At 43.6% G+C, this 15513-nt stretch overlaps 1 protein-coding gene across 2 annotated transcripts in view; it reads left to right on the top strand.

Annotated features, from left to right (window-relative positions):
- Positions 1 to 11419, top strand: part of TBL1X (transducin beta like 1 X-linked) — a 251647-nt gene extending 240228 nt beyond the window's left edge. For both annotated transcript variants that reach the window (XM_075263652.1, XM_075263651.1), the window contains 4 exons: positions 3400 to 3527; positions 4680 to 4845; positions 6324 to 6425; positions 10320 to 11419. In XM_075263652.1, the coding sequence (XP_075119753.1) occupies positions 3400 to 3527; positions 4680 to 4845; positions 6324 to 6425; positions 10320 to 10346 (423 nt within the window). In that variant the 3' untranslated portion in view covers positions 10347 to 11419. The remainder of the gene's footprint in view (positions 1 to 3399; positions 3528 to 4679; positions 4846 to 6323; positions 6426 to 10319) is intronic.
- Positions 11420 to 15513: the final 4094 nt, after the last annotated feature.

Below are 15513 nucleotides of genomic sequence, written 5' to 3'. Positions count from 1 at the left end.
ATATATCTATATACAGTGTGCCCGAAAAAGTAAGTACACAAAATGAAAGGGTGGACATTAGCCGGTATATGAAGCGTTTTTTTTATTAATGATCATGTGACCGGAAATACAACGTGGCGGCGCTGCAGGTAGACCGAGATGTCGGTTTCCTATCCCTCGCTGCGCCATGTGAAGGGAGAAACGAAGAAGAGAAAGCACTTTAATGAGAGATCAGTTTAATCACTGTTACTTATTTACAAGCATTGCTCGAAGTGCTGGCCACCTGCCTCAATGCAAGCAGTGCAATGCCGGGAGATGGATTGACGCACCCGTTCACAGACTCCTGCATGTCCCTCACCGCAATGAACACAGCCTGGATGCGGTTCACAAGCTCATTGCGGGTTGGCACAGACGTTGCGTACCCAACAGACTGGACATGTCCCCACAAGAAAAAATCAAGTGGGGTCAAATCCGGCAAGCGAGGTGGCCACAGCACAGGTTCGCCGCGTCCAATCCACCAATTAGGCTATTGGTTTTGTGACGTGTTCACAGATGATGCGGCCAAAATGGGGAGGTGCTCCATCCTGCTGGAGCCACATCCTTGCCCTCATGTTCAAGGGCATGTCTTCAAGCAACAGCGGCAAATCATCCTGCAGAAATGCACTGTGTCAGTCTACCTGCAGCACCGCCACGGTGCATTTCTGGTCCATTGTTCATTAATAAAAAATTGCTTCATATACCGGCTAAGGTCCACCTTTTCATGTACATGTACATGTACTTACTTTTTGGACTTCCTGTATATATATGGGAATCCTATTCTCCTCTACTTGCCTAATTGCTTAAATAGAAAAAAAATTACAAATCTTTGTAATTGGTGAAATGACTACATGCTAACTTATTCTGGGGTGCAAATAGTTTATCGTGCTTGCATTATTATTCCCAGGGTCCTTTAGGGCAAGCTGAAAATCTCAGACCAGAATTAGTCAGTCTATAGTCTAAGTTTGTCCAGCATGCCAATTTTGGATGACTATTTCAGGAGACTATGTCACGTTATAGACCCTCCTAGCTCTACTAAACACATGATGTTGAAAAAAATAAGGATGAGGAATGTTAGGATCTGGACCAAAAAATCCAGTGTGAACCCAGCCTAAGTCGGAGGCCGCCCCAGGTTCCGGTACAAAATACAGGTAGCTGCGACTGAATGCCGGTGCACTGCACCAGCATCCAGTTGCGCACTCCGCTCCGGATTAGGCCCAAATGAATGAGCCTAGTCGGGAGGAGGGAGTGTCTTCAGGCGGATTTGCGAGGAGACTCCGCCTGAAGAATGAGCATGTTCGTTCTTTTTTCCGGGAGCCGGGACCTGTCAGCAGTCCTGACCCGTCAGCATTGTTGGCAACACTAGATAGATGAGTAGTAAAGTTTAAATATTAAAACATACTTTAGTGAATAGTCAAACTAGTCGTATGGCCAAAAAATAAAGGAAGTTTAACCTACGTCACACGGCGATTACGAGTGTCCTCTGGGTGTTCCCCTATGGTAAAGTCTTCTGCACCCTCTATGCACTGAACACCCCTTAACCCCCTCACTTTGGGTAACTGGTACAGCAGTAACTCAAGAGCAAAGGAGAGGGGTAGGGGTTGGGATGTGCTTAGTACAGTAAGAAGACGCCCAGATGACACCTCCAGTCTCTGTGCCGGACACTCCTTTTAGGTAGTTATACAACTAGTACTACCAGTTTTTGGTCTGATTTTAGTGCTCTGCACCTCACCTACCTAGAGCTATCAGCAGTTCTGAGGAATACCATCGTATGAATGGCGCACCAATTCCATTTGAGGTGTTACTTATGTTGCGCTTTTAACAATACATAAGAAGTGAATCTGGAGCACCTGGCTTAGAAATACCAAGAAACACATTTCTATGGCACACAGTACTTGCATTCTAGTAATAATACAGTATATCTTGGTGTAGGTCAAAGGGTTGCACTTATCCTTGGGGCTTCATCAATATATTATAGCTTTGGAGCTAACAATACGATACATGCCCTAAATAACTCCAGTATTACTATATGTATACCATAAATATTTCATGGCATTCTGAAAAATCCACTTGGATTCTGGTTTGTTTCTGAATAGAGGATGTGGTTTACATGACAGACAATCTCCATGTGATTTCACTTTCTGGTTTCTAAATAATCTCATTCATTCATTCAGGCTTCTGTGTCCTATTTCCAAATAGCTCAAGTTTTCTATTTAACTCTATGGTGCTGTATACGGGGTAGGCTGGGCAGACGGAAGCTGGAGGGTATACACTTGCTTAATCCATAGTACATAGACCCTGGATATATCACTTTGATAGCTGTCACTATAATGCCCATTCCTCTGACAGCTATTTCTCTAAACCCCTCCATTAAATTAAAGTTTTTGGCATTGTATATCAACTAAAGTAGAAATTGTATCGAATACTTTCTTATGATGATCTGCAGCTTTTATGTATACTCGCCTCTTCTTAGAATAGGTTATCAATGATAAATACAGAAAAGGGAGACTTTTTGCCTTCATATTTATAGAAGATCTAGCAATACTCGCGACTTCTTCCACAGCCCCTCCCCCCCCTCGCGCGACCCACCTGCAGCGCCACCCCGGCCCCACCCTCCATTGCCCTGTGGCTTCCGCGACCCCGGTCTCCCCTTTCCCCCCCACCCACGATCCCAGCCTCTCCTCCCCCCGCCCGCAACCACAACTTCCCCTCCCCCACCCCCCCGTGCCCCCGGCTTCCCCACCCCTCCGCGACCCCGGCTTCCCTTCCCCCACCCCCCGCGACCCTGCATATGCGTCGCCATGTTCTTCATTTCGCTCGGCGGCTGACTTGAGACGCAATAGCTCCGCCCCCTGTGTCATCCAGTCAAATCTGAGCCCAGTGTGATGGCTCTGCAGTCGGCGTGAGTCTCTCCAGCTCCGCCCCCTCCATCGTTTGCTCCAGTCGGAGTTTAGCGCAAAGACCTGTAATGACGTCATCTCAGGTCCTTCAGCTTTCGCCGATCGTGATTTCGGTGCTCGCGGTTGGCAAACGCAGCAACCTACTATGGGGATGGTAAGGCGCCTATGTTTCTTTCCGGGTGCCATTCTAGGTATGTGTCAAATTTCACTGTAATCCGTTCAGCCTTTTCGGCGTGATTGTGGAACAAACATCCAAACACACATAATATTAGTAATAAGGAGGATTTGCCACTTTTTCACTGTTAACAGCGAGTGGAGATAGAAAAAGTGAAATAGCACGACTGCCGAGTCAGAATACACATATGGTATGGAGGGTATATGAATAGAATAGAATAGAATAGCAAACATATATCTATAATTCAGACGCCTCTAAAGGGTGTGTCAGTCATTCACTTTCTTCTACATTTTTATGAATTTGTTGTAGATCTGGAGTATGAAGCAAGATGTGTGTGTACACGATCTGCAGGCCCACAATAAAGAAATTTACACAATCAAATGGAGTCCGACAGGTCCTGGCACCAGCAACCCAAACGCAAACATAATGTTAGCAAGGTAAGACATATTCCTCTTGGAAGTGAGAGTATGAGCCATGTGATCAAATTGTATTGAGGTCTTAATAATACTAACTGGGAATAACTGTATCGCTATATAATGCAAGGCTTAGCCACAGGGCAAATACTGCACATGCTCCAGGTCCTTTGGCAGTGGGTACCACCCTGTCAGCCATACTGCATTTTGACTGTTAATAATGTATTAGGCAGACAGATCCACAGAAACCGTTTGCCAATCATCAAGAAACTTGTTCAGCATCACTAAAACTGAATGAGGAATGAAAGATCCCCCTGCAATCTTTCCTCCCCCATTCTGTTGCACGATTGAAGGCATTGGTTATGTGAGCTCAGGCAAACAAGCTTCAGATGGCCCAGAGAGGATCCCTTGGTCTGCTAACAAGCACAAGCAGCTCCCACAATCTCCTTTCCACTATCCAGACACAGAGGGCGTCTTTATTACATACCCCTGTCTCTGCCTGGACCAATTCCAAGCACTTAGCAGAAGGAAATTTGGTTTCATGGCTCCCATTACATTTCCTCCCATTGACTGCCCTTTTTTGCACTGATGTCGTGAATGAGAAACCTGCACTGCTGCAATCTTTACACAAATGCAGCTTCTGTTTGGGATCCTATGACAATGGGATTCAAGTATGGTGAACTTATGGTGAGCGCTTCAATCCTACCTATATTGTGGGGTGACAAACTGCTGGTGATCCATCACATTGACAGTCAGTTACCCCTAATAGTGATACTATGGACACTAATAGCCCAGTAATATGTGCAGGACACCCTGCAGCCAAAGGCGCGCAGGATGTGGCAGTAAAGGCTCCGTAAAAGGCATGTCTTAAAGGCAATTGCTTTTTTCCCCATGTTATTATTTGGCCATATGTACAGTATGGTGATGCAGAACATGTTGGGGCTACATAAAGTATAAAAGAAGAAACCTAAATTGCTCGAATAGATAAATAACATTAAGTGACTGATGTATTTTTCACATAATATATGATATAGGTTGTCTGTATAGACTGTACAGAATATATATACTATACAATTGTAGATAGTTTAATCTGGAACCAAACATGATATATTTATCATTAGCATTTTTATTTCATTCTAAATTATTATTCAGCAAAATTTTGTTCATTTCTTACAGTGCGTCATTTGATTCAACAGTCCGGCTTTGGGACGTTGAGAGAGGCGTTTGCATCCACACATTAACCAAACATCAAGAACCAGTGTATAGTGTAGCCTTTAGTCCTGATGGAAAGTATCTGGCCAGCGGCTCATTTGACAAATGTGTACATATATGGAATACTCAGGTATGTTCAGTCCTTTTCCTTTGACGAGCTATAACATAGAATTAATGTGCCATGTTCCCTACTGCAGTACCACAATTCTCCATCCCAGTGGCGTAACTGAAGTCTTGTGGGCCCCGGTGCAATCTTTTGATCAGGGCCCCCTAGCTCATCCCTACAGCGAATTCTTGATAGTATCCTAACCACACTAAGTCCATCTTATTGTGGTTAGGATAATCTGTGGGTTTCCATGGCTCATGGGACAGATGGAAGCTGCAATCTCAATACTGATGCCAGTGCTTATGGGCCCCCTAAGACTCCTGGGCCCTGGTGCGACTGCACCCTCTGCATCCCGTCAAGTTACGTCCCTGCTCTTTCCCATACGTAGATTTTGCCCCAAGTGACTTCTTTGTCTGGAGGGGATACAAACCATCTATGCCAGTTTTTGTTTGTTTTTTATGGGTGGGTGTAATTATAGCATGTCTTTGGCACTTTTCATGCAGCATAGATGCACCATATCTCTCATTCTGCGCCCCAATCACCACTTTTTATGACAATGGGTAGAGAACAGGACAGGCCATAGTGGGGATGCCTCAGCCCAATATATTTATTTTACTCAAGTCAGAAAACTAGCATAAGTAACATCTATACCAGTTCTGTACTAGTGTAGATATAAGAACCAGGGCAGGTAAAGATCCACCAGGAATTGTCAAAGAACCGTTCTTCCCCAGGATAGTTGAATCAATGGAACGTCTTTATTAAAGTCACAACACTGTGTTGTAACTTTAATAAAGACGTTCCATTGATAAATGGGAAGTCATTACTCTCGATACATTTCTATGAGAGTCTCAACCTGACTCCTTTAGGAGGGCATCGAAACTGTGACCTCCAGCTCAACGAAATAAACTGGGCTGTGCAAACTGGTAATTCAGAGAGGAGGCAATGTGGGATAATGGCCGGCTGGTGGGGAGCTGATACCTACAGAATCACACATTGTATGTTTTTATAACAGTTGCAAAATTCAATCCCACTTTTAGAAGATGAGGGGTATTTGGGGGATGCTTCTTTATGCATATTGGTACATTTGAGTACCATATTGGTTTTATTTGATGGTATGCAGTAACTTTTCAGGACTATAAAGTCATATAAGGTATAGGAGAAAATAGCAGTTCTCTGATATAATAAGATAAGATAATCCTTTAGTAGTCCCACAGTGAGGAAATTTCAGTATGTTACAGCAGCATAGTAATACAGATACAGGATAGTACACAGTAATATATTACAGACGTAGGCATACATATGCTGAGAAGAGAAGATATACTATTATACTAATGCAGGATTGTGCATTGTTTCTTCACATACTATACAGCAGTATTTATTTTGCAGATAAAATGCATTTAAATCAGCAAGTATCCAAATGATTACAGTACACCTTCCATATACCGTATGTCGCCATTAATACGTAACTGTATAAATGTATTCTTCTTTCTGTTTATTCACAGAGCGGCTCACTAGTGCACAGCTACAGGGGGACAGGAGGAATATTTGAAGTTTGTTGGAACGCCAGAGGTGACAAAGTAGGCGCAAGTGCATCTGATGGCTCAGTGAGTATGAATTACTGAATAATGGATTCATACCTTTATTCAACAGACAAAGTCCATTGAATGCACAGAAAAATAAAAGACATGAGACCTACTTTATAAATACAGGCTGATAATACTTTCAAAAAGGAGCCGGTAGTGGCCATGGGTACCAGCTTTAATTTTTTACTTGCAAAAGTACTCATACATTTTGTCACCTTACAACCACAAACTTAAATGTATTTTATTGAGATAAGTGATAGATCAACATAAAGTAGCAGATATTTGTGAAGTGGAAGGAAAATGATCCATTTTCATTCCCATCAGCTGATTTTCATTTTCAAAATTTTAATCAAATAAAAATATGAAAAATGTATGAAATATGAAAAAATACCCCTAAATAAAATCCAGTGCTCACAATTGTCTTCAGAAGTCACTTAATGAGTTAATAGAGTGCAGCTGTGTGGAATTTAGTCTCAGTATAAACACAACTGTTCTGTGAAGGCCTCAGTGCTTTGTTAGAGAATACTAGTGAACAAACAGCATCATGAAGATCAAGGAACTCACCAGACAGGTTAGACATAAAGTTGTGAAGAAGTTTAAACCAGGGTTAGGTTATAAAAACATATCCCAAGCTTTGAGCATTCCAAACAGTACTGTTCAATCCCTCATCCAAACATGAAAAATGTATTCTACAACTGCAACTCTACCAAGACATGGCCATCCACCTAAACTGACAGATAAGGCAAGGAGAGCCATGGTCAGAGAAGCAGCCAAGGGGCCCATGGTAACTCTGGAGGAGCTGCAGAAAGCCATAGCTCAGGTGGGAGAATCTGTCCACAGGACAACTATAAGTCCTGAGCTCCACAAATCTGACCATTATGGAAGAGTGGCAAGAAGAAACCATTGTTGAAAAAAATACATAAGAAGTGCCATTTGCAGTTTGCCATAAGTCATATAGGGGACACAGCAAACATGTGGAAGAAGGTGCTCTGGTCAGATGAGACCAAAGTGTGGCAGAAAAGTAACACACCCCTGAACACACCATCCCCACTGTGACACATGGCGGGGGCAGCATCATGCTGGGGGAGGCTTTTCTTTAGCAATGACAGGGAAGCTGGTCAGAGTTGATGGGAAGATGGATGGAGCTAAATACAGGGCAGTCCTGGAAGAAAACCTGTTGGAGGCTGCAAAAGACTTGAGATTGGGAAGGAGAATCACCTTCCAGCAAGACAATGACCCTAAACATAGAGCCAGAGCTACAGTGGAATGGTTTAGAGCAAAGAATATTCATGTGTTAGAATGGCCCAGTCACAGTCCAGACCTAAATCCCATTGAGCATCTGTGGTAAGACATAAGAATTGCTGCTCACAGACATCTCCATCCAATATGGCTGAGCTTGAGCTATTTTGCAAAGAAGAATTAGCAAAAATCTCAGTCTCTATATGCACAAAGCTGGAAGAGACCCCAAAAGACTTGTAGCTGTAATTGCAGAGAAAGGTGACTCTACAAAGTATTGATATAGGGGGGGGGGGGCTGAAGACTTTTACACGTCACACTTTTCAGATTTGTATTTGATTAAAATTTTGTAAACCAGGTTATCATTTTCCTTCCACTTCAAAATTATCTGCTACTTTGTGTTGGTCTATCACTTAACAGCTCATTTAAGTCTGTGGTTGTAAGGAGACAAAACGTGAAAAGTTAAAGGGGTGTGAATACTTTTACAAGGCACTGTAACTAATATCCAAAGTCAACACTAGAAATGATCAAACTGGTTTGGATCAAACCAGATTTGACTTGAATTTTCATAAATAATTGTCATACTTTGGGGTCTCTTCAGATTCCAGAGTATAGTAATTTGAGGTGCAGAAAACATAATGAATAGTTATACTCACATCCCTCAATTCACCTGTGCATCTTCACAGCATTCAATGTCCCTTCGGGGCTCTTTTCTGGCCTCTCGGGTGATGTCACATGCCCCAGGGGAACCAATTACAGATGTCACAACTAGGGTTGAGCCGATCTTGACTTTTCAGGATAGATTTTAAAATCTGATTACCGATCATTTTTCATTCGAGCCCGATCTCGATCCCAATTCCGATCCCAATGCAAGTCAATGGGATTTTTTTATTAATCGGAGATCGGATTTTAAAAGCAATCCTACCCCCTAGTGTCCACTTACCTCCAGAGATGGCTGGTCCTGTGCCCCGTGCCTTCATTCTTCACCTCGCTGCTGCTCCACGCTGCTTTTCTTCCTTCGCTGCCCCCTCCCTGCCAGGTTAGGAGAGTGTGGGCGGGTTAGGAGAGTGTGGGTGGGTACTGGGAGGGGAGACGTCACATCTCCCCGCCCTGTACCCGCCCACACTCTAAGCCACAAGCCCCGCCTACCTAGCGCTTTAAACACTAACCTGGGAGGCGGGGCAGCGAGGCAAGAAGAAGGAGGGCACCGGAGCAGCCATCTTTAGAGGTAAGTAGCTGCTAGAGATTTAGTTTAGCCTTCCATTCGATTGAATGGAGGCAGCCGGCGCGCAGGGAGTTAAGGCTGTGTGTCGGCTGTTTCCATTCATTCCTATGGAACTGCAGCGGAGCCTTCACACTGCATATACAGCATATACTCAGTGTGAAGGCTAAGCAATGCATTGTGGGAAAAATCACCGATCTCGATCCCACATAAAAAGATCGTGTTCGGAATTCCGATGGCGATCGTGAAATTTTCTCGATCGCCGATCGGAATCCGTTCTTTTCCGAACATGATCGCTCAACCCTAGTCACAACTTTTGGTGTGATTGGGCCTCAATGCTCCCTCCCCCCAAGGCCCGAAACTAATCTTCAGAGGTTTGTCCCTCTCTAAGCAACAAAACCTGACATCACTACATAAGTTCTTAGACTCTGCTAGCATATGTGTCTGTCAATGAAACCATAATATTAATGGCACATATATCTAATCAGACTTTAGAAGCACATTTCACATTTGGTACAGAAACTGACGCCTCAAGTTTTGCTGGACATGCTCTTAAGTTTCTGTGTTGCTAATGTTTGGTAATGACATCTAAGGAGTGTCCCCATATATTTTTTCCATCACAAAAAAAATTCTAGGAACATATCCAAACAATATCCCTTGCGGTATGCCCACTTTTATTCAGTCTTCATAACTCTACTAGTATTGCACCAATAGTGAGAGAGACTAGAATCAGTGATAAAAAGTGGCCCCCAGTGGCGTAACTAGGAATGAAAGGGCCCCAAGGCGAACAGTTAACATGGGGCACCTGGTGGCCCCAACACTTATAGCATACTGTATATGAGTGTTTAACCAAAGGTCAATGGAAAACATTGGTACAAAAACACCCTTAAAAATATACAGAAGTATCCTGTATGATATGGTCGCCAATTATCACATGGCAACGCCTACAATACAATTAATAAACACTACAAATAATTGGGCAGGATGTATGGGAGGCTATTCAGGCACCAACAGTGTAATGATACCATCAATGATACAAACCCTGAAGACCAAAAGTGTAGCTAGTAAAGAAAACCAAGGAGCATTGCCCTAAGACCAAATGGATAACACCCTCCACTCCAAATTCAAAGCTTAAGGGCCCCTTCACTCGACTCATTCCGAGCCATACACATGAGCGCTTCTAAACACTTCCCATTCACTTCAATGGGAGCGCTCGTAAAGCCGACTTTACGCGCACTCCCATTGAAGTGAATGGGAAGTGTTTAGAAGCGCTCTCGTGTACGGCTCGGTATGAGCCCTGCTCTTACGCCATGTGAAGGGGCCCTCACACTGATACTCATAAGTTATATGGATGATATATGTGATGGAGATCATATACTTCCCCCAGATATGGAAGGACCCTAAAAATCGCATTATCCCATGTTTTATAACCACATACATCTGATTTTCCGTTCTAGGTGTGTGTTCTGGATCTGAGGAAGTGAAGCCAATAAACCGATAACAAAGTTAAAATGGACCAGCATCGAATGTGCACTGTCTGAAATCGCAGATTCCGGTTTTGTACAAACCTGACAAAGTCAGAACGTACATGTTAGCCGACCTCCCTAAAAGCGAACACTTAAGGACGTCCACAGTTTTCATGGACCCCTTTTCCTAGACATCCTTCAGGAGTTGACGGTTGTCCATCCGGTTTTTACTGTATTTCAGCCTCAGAATTAGCAGGCCAATTTTTTTTGGATTGACAGACGTGTTTGGTTTGAGTCAATTGCTATGGCAAAAAAACTGTGCCAAAAAAGTGTAAACACAGTGAAAATCAAGATAGAATAAAAAGGAAAAGGCTGTGATGAACCAAAAGGGAAAAGCGATTTCTATTCATTTGTTTTACTTCAAATCCTAATTTGGACACTACAGTTTTCCCAAAGGACCTACAAAGACCAGTTTTTAATAATCGATCCACATGACTTTGTATGACACTTTCTATTTTCTAGACTACTTTTTGTTGCTTTCGTTACCTGTTCAGTGGTTTTCTACCATCTCAGAGTAGTGGATTAGGGGAAGATCCAAGGGTTATGTAAGGAAATAATGTTGCTATGAATTCAGCTTTTAACTTTGTCCAAACTCAATGTGACCTGCTGGCTAGTACCACACTTGAAGAAACGCTTAACCTTGCTCCTTGCCGAAACCTTCTTTCTGGTCACTACCTTCTTATACGCTCTTAATAAGTTCAGTAATGGAGTGTCCAGCCTTGCTCTTTCATAGCAAAGTCTTCTCCTGCACTGAGGAGATTTCCCCTCCACCGCTTAGCTTTTAAGGGCACTTTTCATGACACGGTGTCACATGCTTTTTATAAGAATGCAACGCCGGGAAAGCTTTTTACAAAAAAAAAAAAAAAGAAAGATGAACTTTTAAAGAGAAAGAACCCACTGTATTTTTTGAAAAGAAAACAAATATTTTTTATGTTAAAAATCTTAATTCTAAAAATGAGAAAAATGCAAATGTTGGGATTGTCTAAGTCATGCAAAAAAAAAAAAAAGAGTAAAAAATGCAAGGTATATTAAAGACTTGGTACCCTTTCTGATTTGAGTTTGGTCTTTAATTCCTTTTTTGAGTATGTGTCGGAAGCTATGTCTATGTGCGCACAATAAGATGAGCTTTATTTTAATTTCCTTACGTCTTTATTCATAGAGGAAGTCGTAGCGCTGCCAAAGAGGAACAAATAAGATTTGCTTTTCCGTGGCACGCCCTTATTATGTTATAACTTATTATCCATTTAATTAAATATTTTACAATCTTGGATAACAAACACTTAGGGGTCATTCATGAGTTATCCTGGCAGAATCAGCGCCACTTTACTCCATGTCAGCGCCCCCTTAGGTGTCCGCTCAGCAGCGTCCATGGCTATTGTCCGTACAAGATTTTAGCAAAGGACACTAGCTGGTCCGTTTGCAATTTCCATTCTTTACAATGGGATTTTATCTTGTGTCCTTTAGTGTCCGTTTACGACGTCCTTTTTTCAATTGCACAAAAAAAATCCCACATTCAGGGCTTTTCTGTCTGTTTGACTTTTGTGTCTGTTTTTTTAACATTGAGGTCTATGGGCAACAAATACTGTATATAATGGACAGTAACTGATAGCCATCAACTACTATCCGTTTGTGTCTGTTATGATAGGTGTCCGGGTTTTTTGGGTTTTTTTTTTTTTAATGCCCCATAATGAACACCCATGAACAATTATTATACTCTGGGGTATTTTCAGACCCCAGAGTATAATAATTGGAGACCGAGGGGACATACAGACATAAAAAAAAGTTACTTACCTGTCTCCGGCTCCGCTGCAGTCTTTGGTGGTGTTGGCCATCTTTAATAACGCACAGATGTCACATGACATTTTATGCCCTCCCTCCATCTGCCCCCAGTTTCATGTCTTCCCTCCATCTTCCCCCAGTTTCATGTCTTCCCTCCATCTTCCCCCAGTTTCATGTCTTCCCTCCATCTGCCTCCAGTTTCATGCACCCCTCATCTCTACCCCATTTTCATGTCCTCCCCTCCATCTCTGCCCCTAGGTTACTGTTGCTCCTCAATTGCTCCACACCACACATACATACACACTCACATACAGACACACACTCTCCATTCTGCATCTCACATCCCCCTCCCCTTCAGTACAATACAATACAATACACAGAGCGCCCCCTGACTACTATTAGACAGTCATTAGTGACAGCAATTGCAGGCAAGTCTGAATACAAACAATGTGTAGAGTACTGATCCATCTACTGACACTGACCTCCCCCTCCTCCTAATACACAGATATCAGGACACTGTCCCCTCCTCCTAATACACAGATATCAGGACACTGTCCTCTCCCCTCCTCCACACCACACATACATACACACTCTCACACAGACAGACACTCTCCATCCTGCATCTCACATTACCCCTCCCCTTCAGTACCTAGCACCACATATCTTCTTTTCTTCATCTCTTGCAGGACTGCACGGGCTATAAAGATATGCCCACCTAGTCATGTGAAGGCTGATGTCACACAAGGTCCTACAAGCTTTCCCCCGATCTTATCGCAGTTACAACAGTTTGTCTGTGATAAGAGCGGGGGTAGCAGGGGTAGCTGTCGCCGGGCCCCCTACTGTCCCGGGCCCTGTGGCAGTTGCCTCTGCTGCTATGGTGGTAGTTACGCCACTGCAGGGGAGGTATTTGATCGAATACTACTCGCTCATCTCTAATAAGGTACTTATTATGTACAATGCAATTTTTTATATTTTGAAAATATTGTCGGAGATTAAGCAAACCAAGGCAGGATGGGACACACTTATTAAAAAGCAAAGGACCCATTACATACCCATTACATACCTGGTAAATCCCCCAATTCCAGCGCTGCCTATTTGATCCCTTAACTGGTATTTTAAAATGAAGATTTCCCAAAAAAGAGCTCTTTTTTTTTGGAATAGAAGATACACAGCTATGACATAACGTATATCATGTAATACGGTGATAAAACTGCAGGTGGAAGCATAAGACCAGCATGTAGAGCCCACCATGTACAAGCCTGGCCATTGAAAATGGCTTGCTGCTGTCTCGGATTTCATTTTTAACCAAATTTCTAGAGAAATGCTGACCCTCCAGAAGTCGGAATCCATAACATACATGCACATGTTTTCCATTAGAAGACCAACGAAAATGAGGATTGACATTTGGCAGGCTTATCTGCGAAACGTTTGTTTTACATTGTGACATTTTCTATAAGGTTGATTTGTTGCAAAGAATAAAAAGAGGTATGTAAGGAATTTTCATGCACAGATATTTTCAGATTTTTTTTTCTTGACTTTTTTTTAAGACCTACCATGGTAAAACTATGCGACATTAAATAGATACCTAAAATAATTAGGAAAATGTGAGACTAGACTTATATAGTGTGCTGTATTTTGTTATCTGGAGAATCGGCCTTTGGCAGACTTGGGACATGTATTACTGTTTTTGAGAACTTGTTTTGTTCTTGATATCTTTCATTATACAGGACACAAGAATACTGATATACAATACACAATAGGTGGCCATTGTCTAGTCGTGAGGGATCTGGCCAGATGAGCTTTCTGGAGAAGGGTAGTGATGGGGTTACATTTGTAAGCTTTGTACATTGAGTGATGGACGGATGGCAATAGCTTTCTGCAGCTAGTAAAACATTTCTCTTTTGATAAACCCGAGAGGAATTGCTGTGAAAATCGGATGCTAACTGGACAACATTCATGTGATTGACTCTCTTTGACTGTACATATAGTTGACAACAGTCCCCAATTTTGCAGGACAGTCCCTAAATTTCCGAGACAGTCTTGGCAAATATATGTCCCGGGCAGGGGTGAACCTGCTCCTCTCGCCGCCCGAAGCGAACGAGAGAAAGCCGCCCCCCCCCCGCCGGGAGGGGCGGGGCTTAACAGAGGGGGTGGGGCTTGGCTGAGGGGCGGGGCTTAGCACCGTTCACAGGCATGAGAGCAGGCCTGCTCTCTGCCTGAGTGTGAGGGGGTGGGGCTTAGCGCCGTTCGCAGGCTACGCCTCTCGTGGAATATCGTGCCAACGTGGGCAAAGTGGTGCAGGCCAGAGCAGAAACGCTCTGTCCAGTCTTCAGAGCGCCCTGCCCCCCTCTCCCCCGACTAGTATTATACAAAATGCGGGGCTTAGGAGAGTGTGGGTGGGTGCTGGGCGGGGAGACGTCTCCCCGACCAGTACCCGCCCACACTCTCCTAAGCCCCACCTTCTCTATAATACTAGTCGGGAGAGGGGCGGGGCTTAGGAGAGTGTGGGCGGGTACTGGGAGGGGAGACGTCTCCCCGCCCAGTACCCGCCCACACTCTCCTAAGCCCCGCCTTCTCTATAATACTAGTCGGAGGAGAGGAGGGCAGGGCGCTCTGAAGACCGGACAGAGGACCGGACCAAGAAGAACAGAGAGCAGCAGGTAAGCGGACACCGGTGAGAGGGAGGGGGTTAATCACTCTGCTACATCGGGCCGTGCACTCAGCTCAACTACTCCGAATGCTGTACACTAGCCAATCAACGCTGGTCAATGCATTCCTATGGGAAAAAGTCCGCTCCAGCATATCGCAAGGTGACAGGGATCCCGACATAATAAAAGTACTTGATGCCCCCAGGCATGCTTCCCCTGCTGTCCCAGTTGCATTCCTGGGTGTTGGCATCATTTCCTGGGGTGTGATAGTGGACTTGGTGACCCTCCTGAGTTGAATGGTGGGATCCCCTGTAGCAAAGCATTTTCTCCCATAGACTATAATGGGGTTCGATATATAGTCGAATATTGAGCGGCTATTCGAGACGAATATCGAATATCGAACATTTTACTGTTCGCTCATCTCTAGTTATGACTTATTAATTTCAAGTTGAAGATGGCTACATCAGTATATCACTTGTTATTAAGGCTGTTTGGGTATGTCAATGAATGGCCAAGTTATTCATTTAAGATTTTCCCACAAATCCAAACTCCTGCTGATTTTACCACAGACTTTTCTGTGGATTTCACCCTACACAGTGGCCCATATTTACTAACACTTAGTCCAAACATAGACAGGCAGTCTGACGATGGTCCAGATTTATCACAGTCACTGATGCCGGATAATAAATCTGGAGCAT

Source organism: Leptodactylus fuscus, chromosome 2 (genome assembly GCF_031893055.1).
Source record: "Leptodactylus fuscus isolate aLepFus1 chromosome 2, aLepFus1.hap2, whole genome shotgun sequence".
Classification (NCBI taxonomy): Eukaryota; Metazoa; Chordata; class Amphibia; order Anura; family Leptodactylidae; genus Leptodactylus; species Leptodactylus fuscus.
Note: the sequence above shows the minus strand (reverse complement) of the source record. Positions and strands in the feature narration are given on the sequence as shown.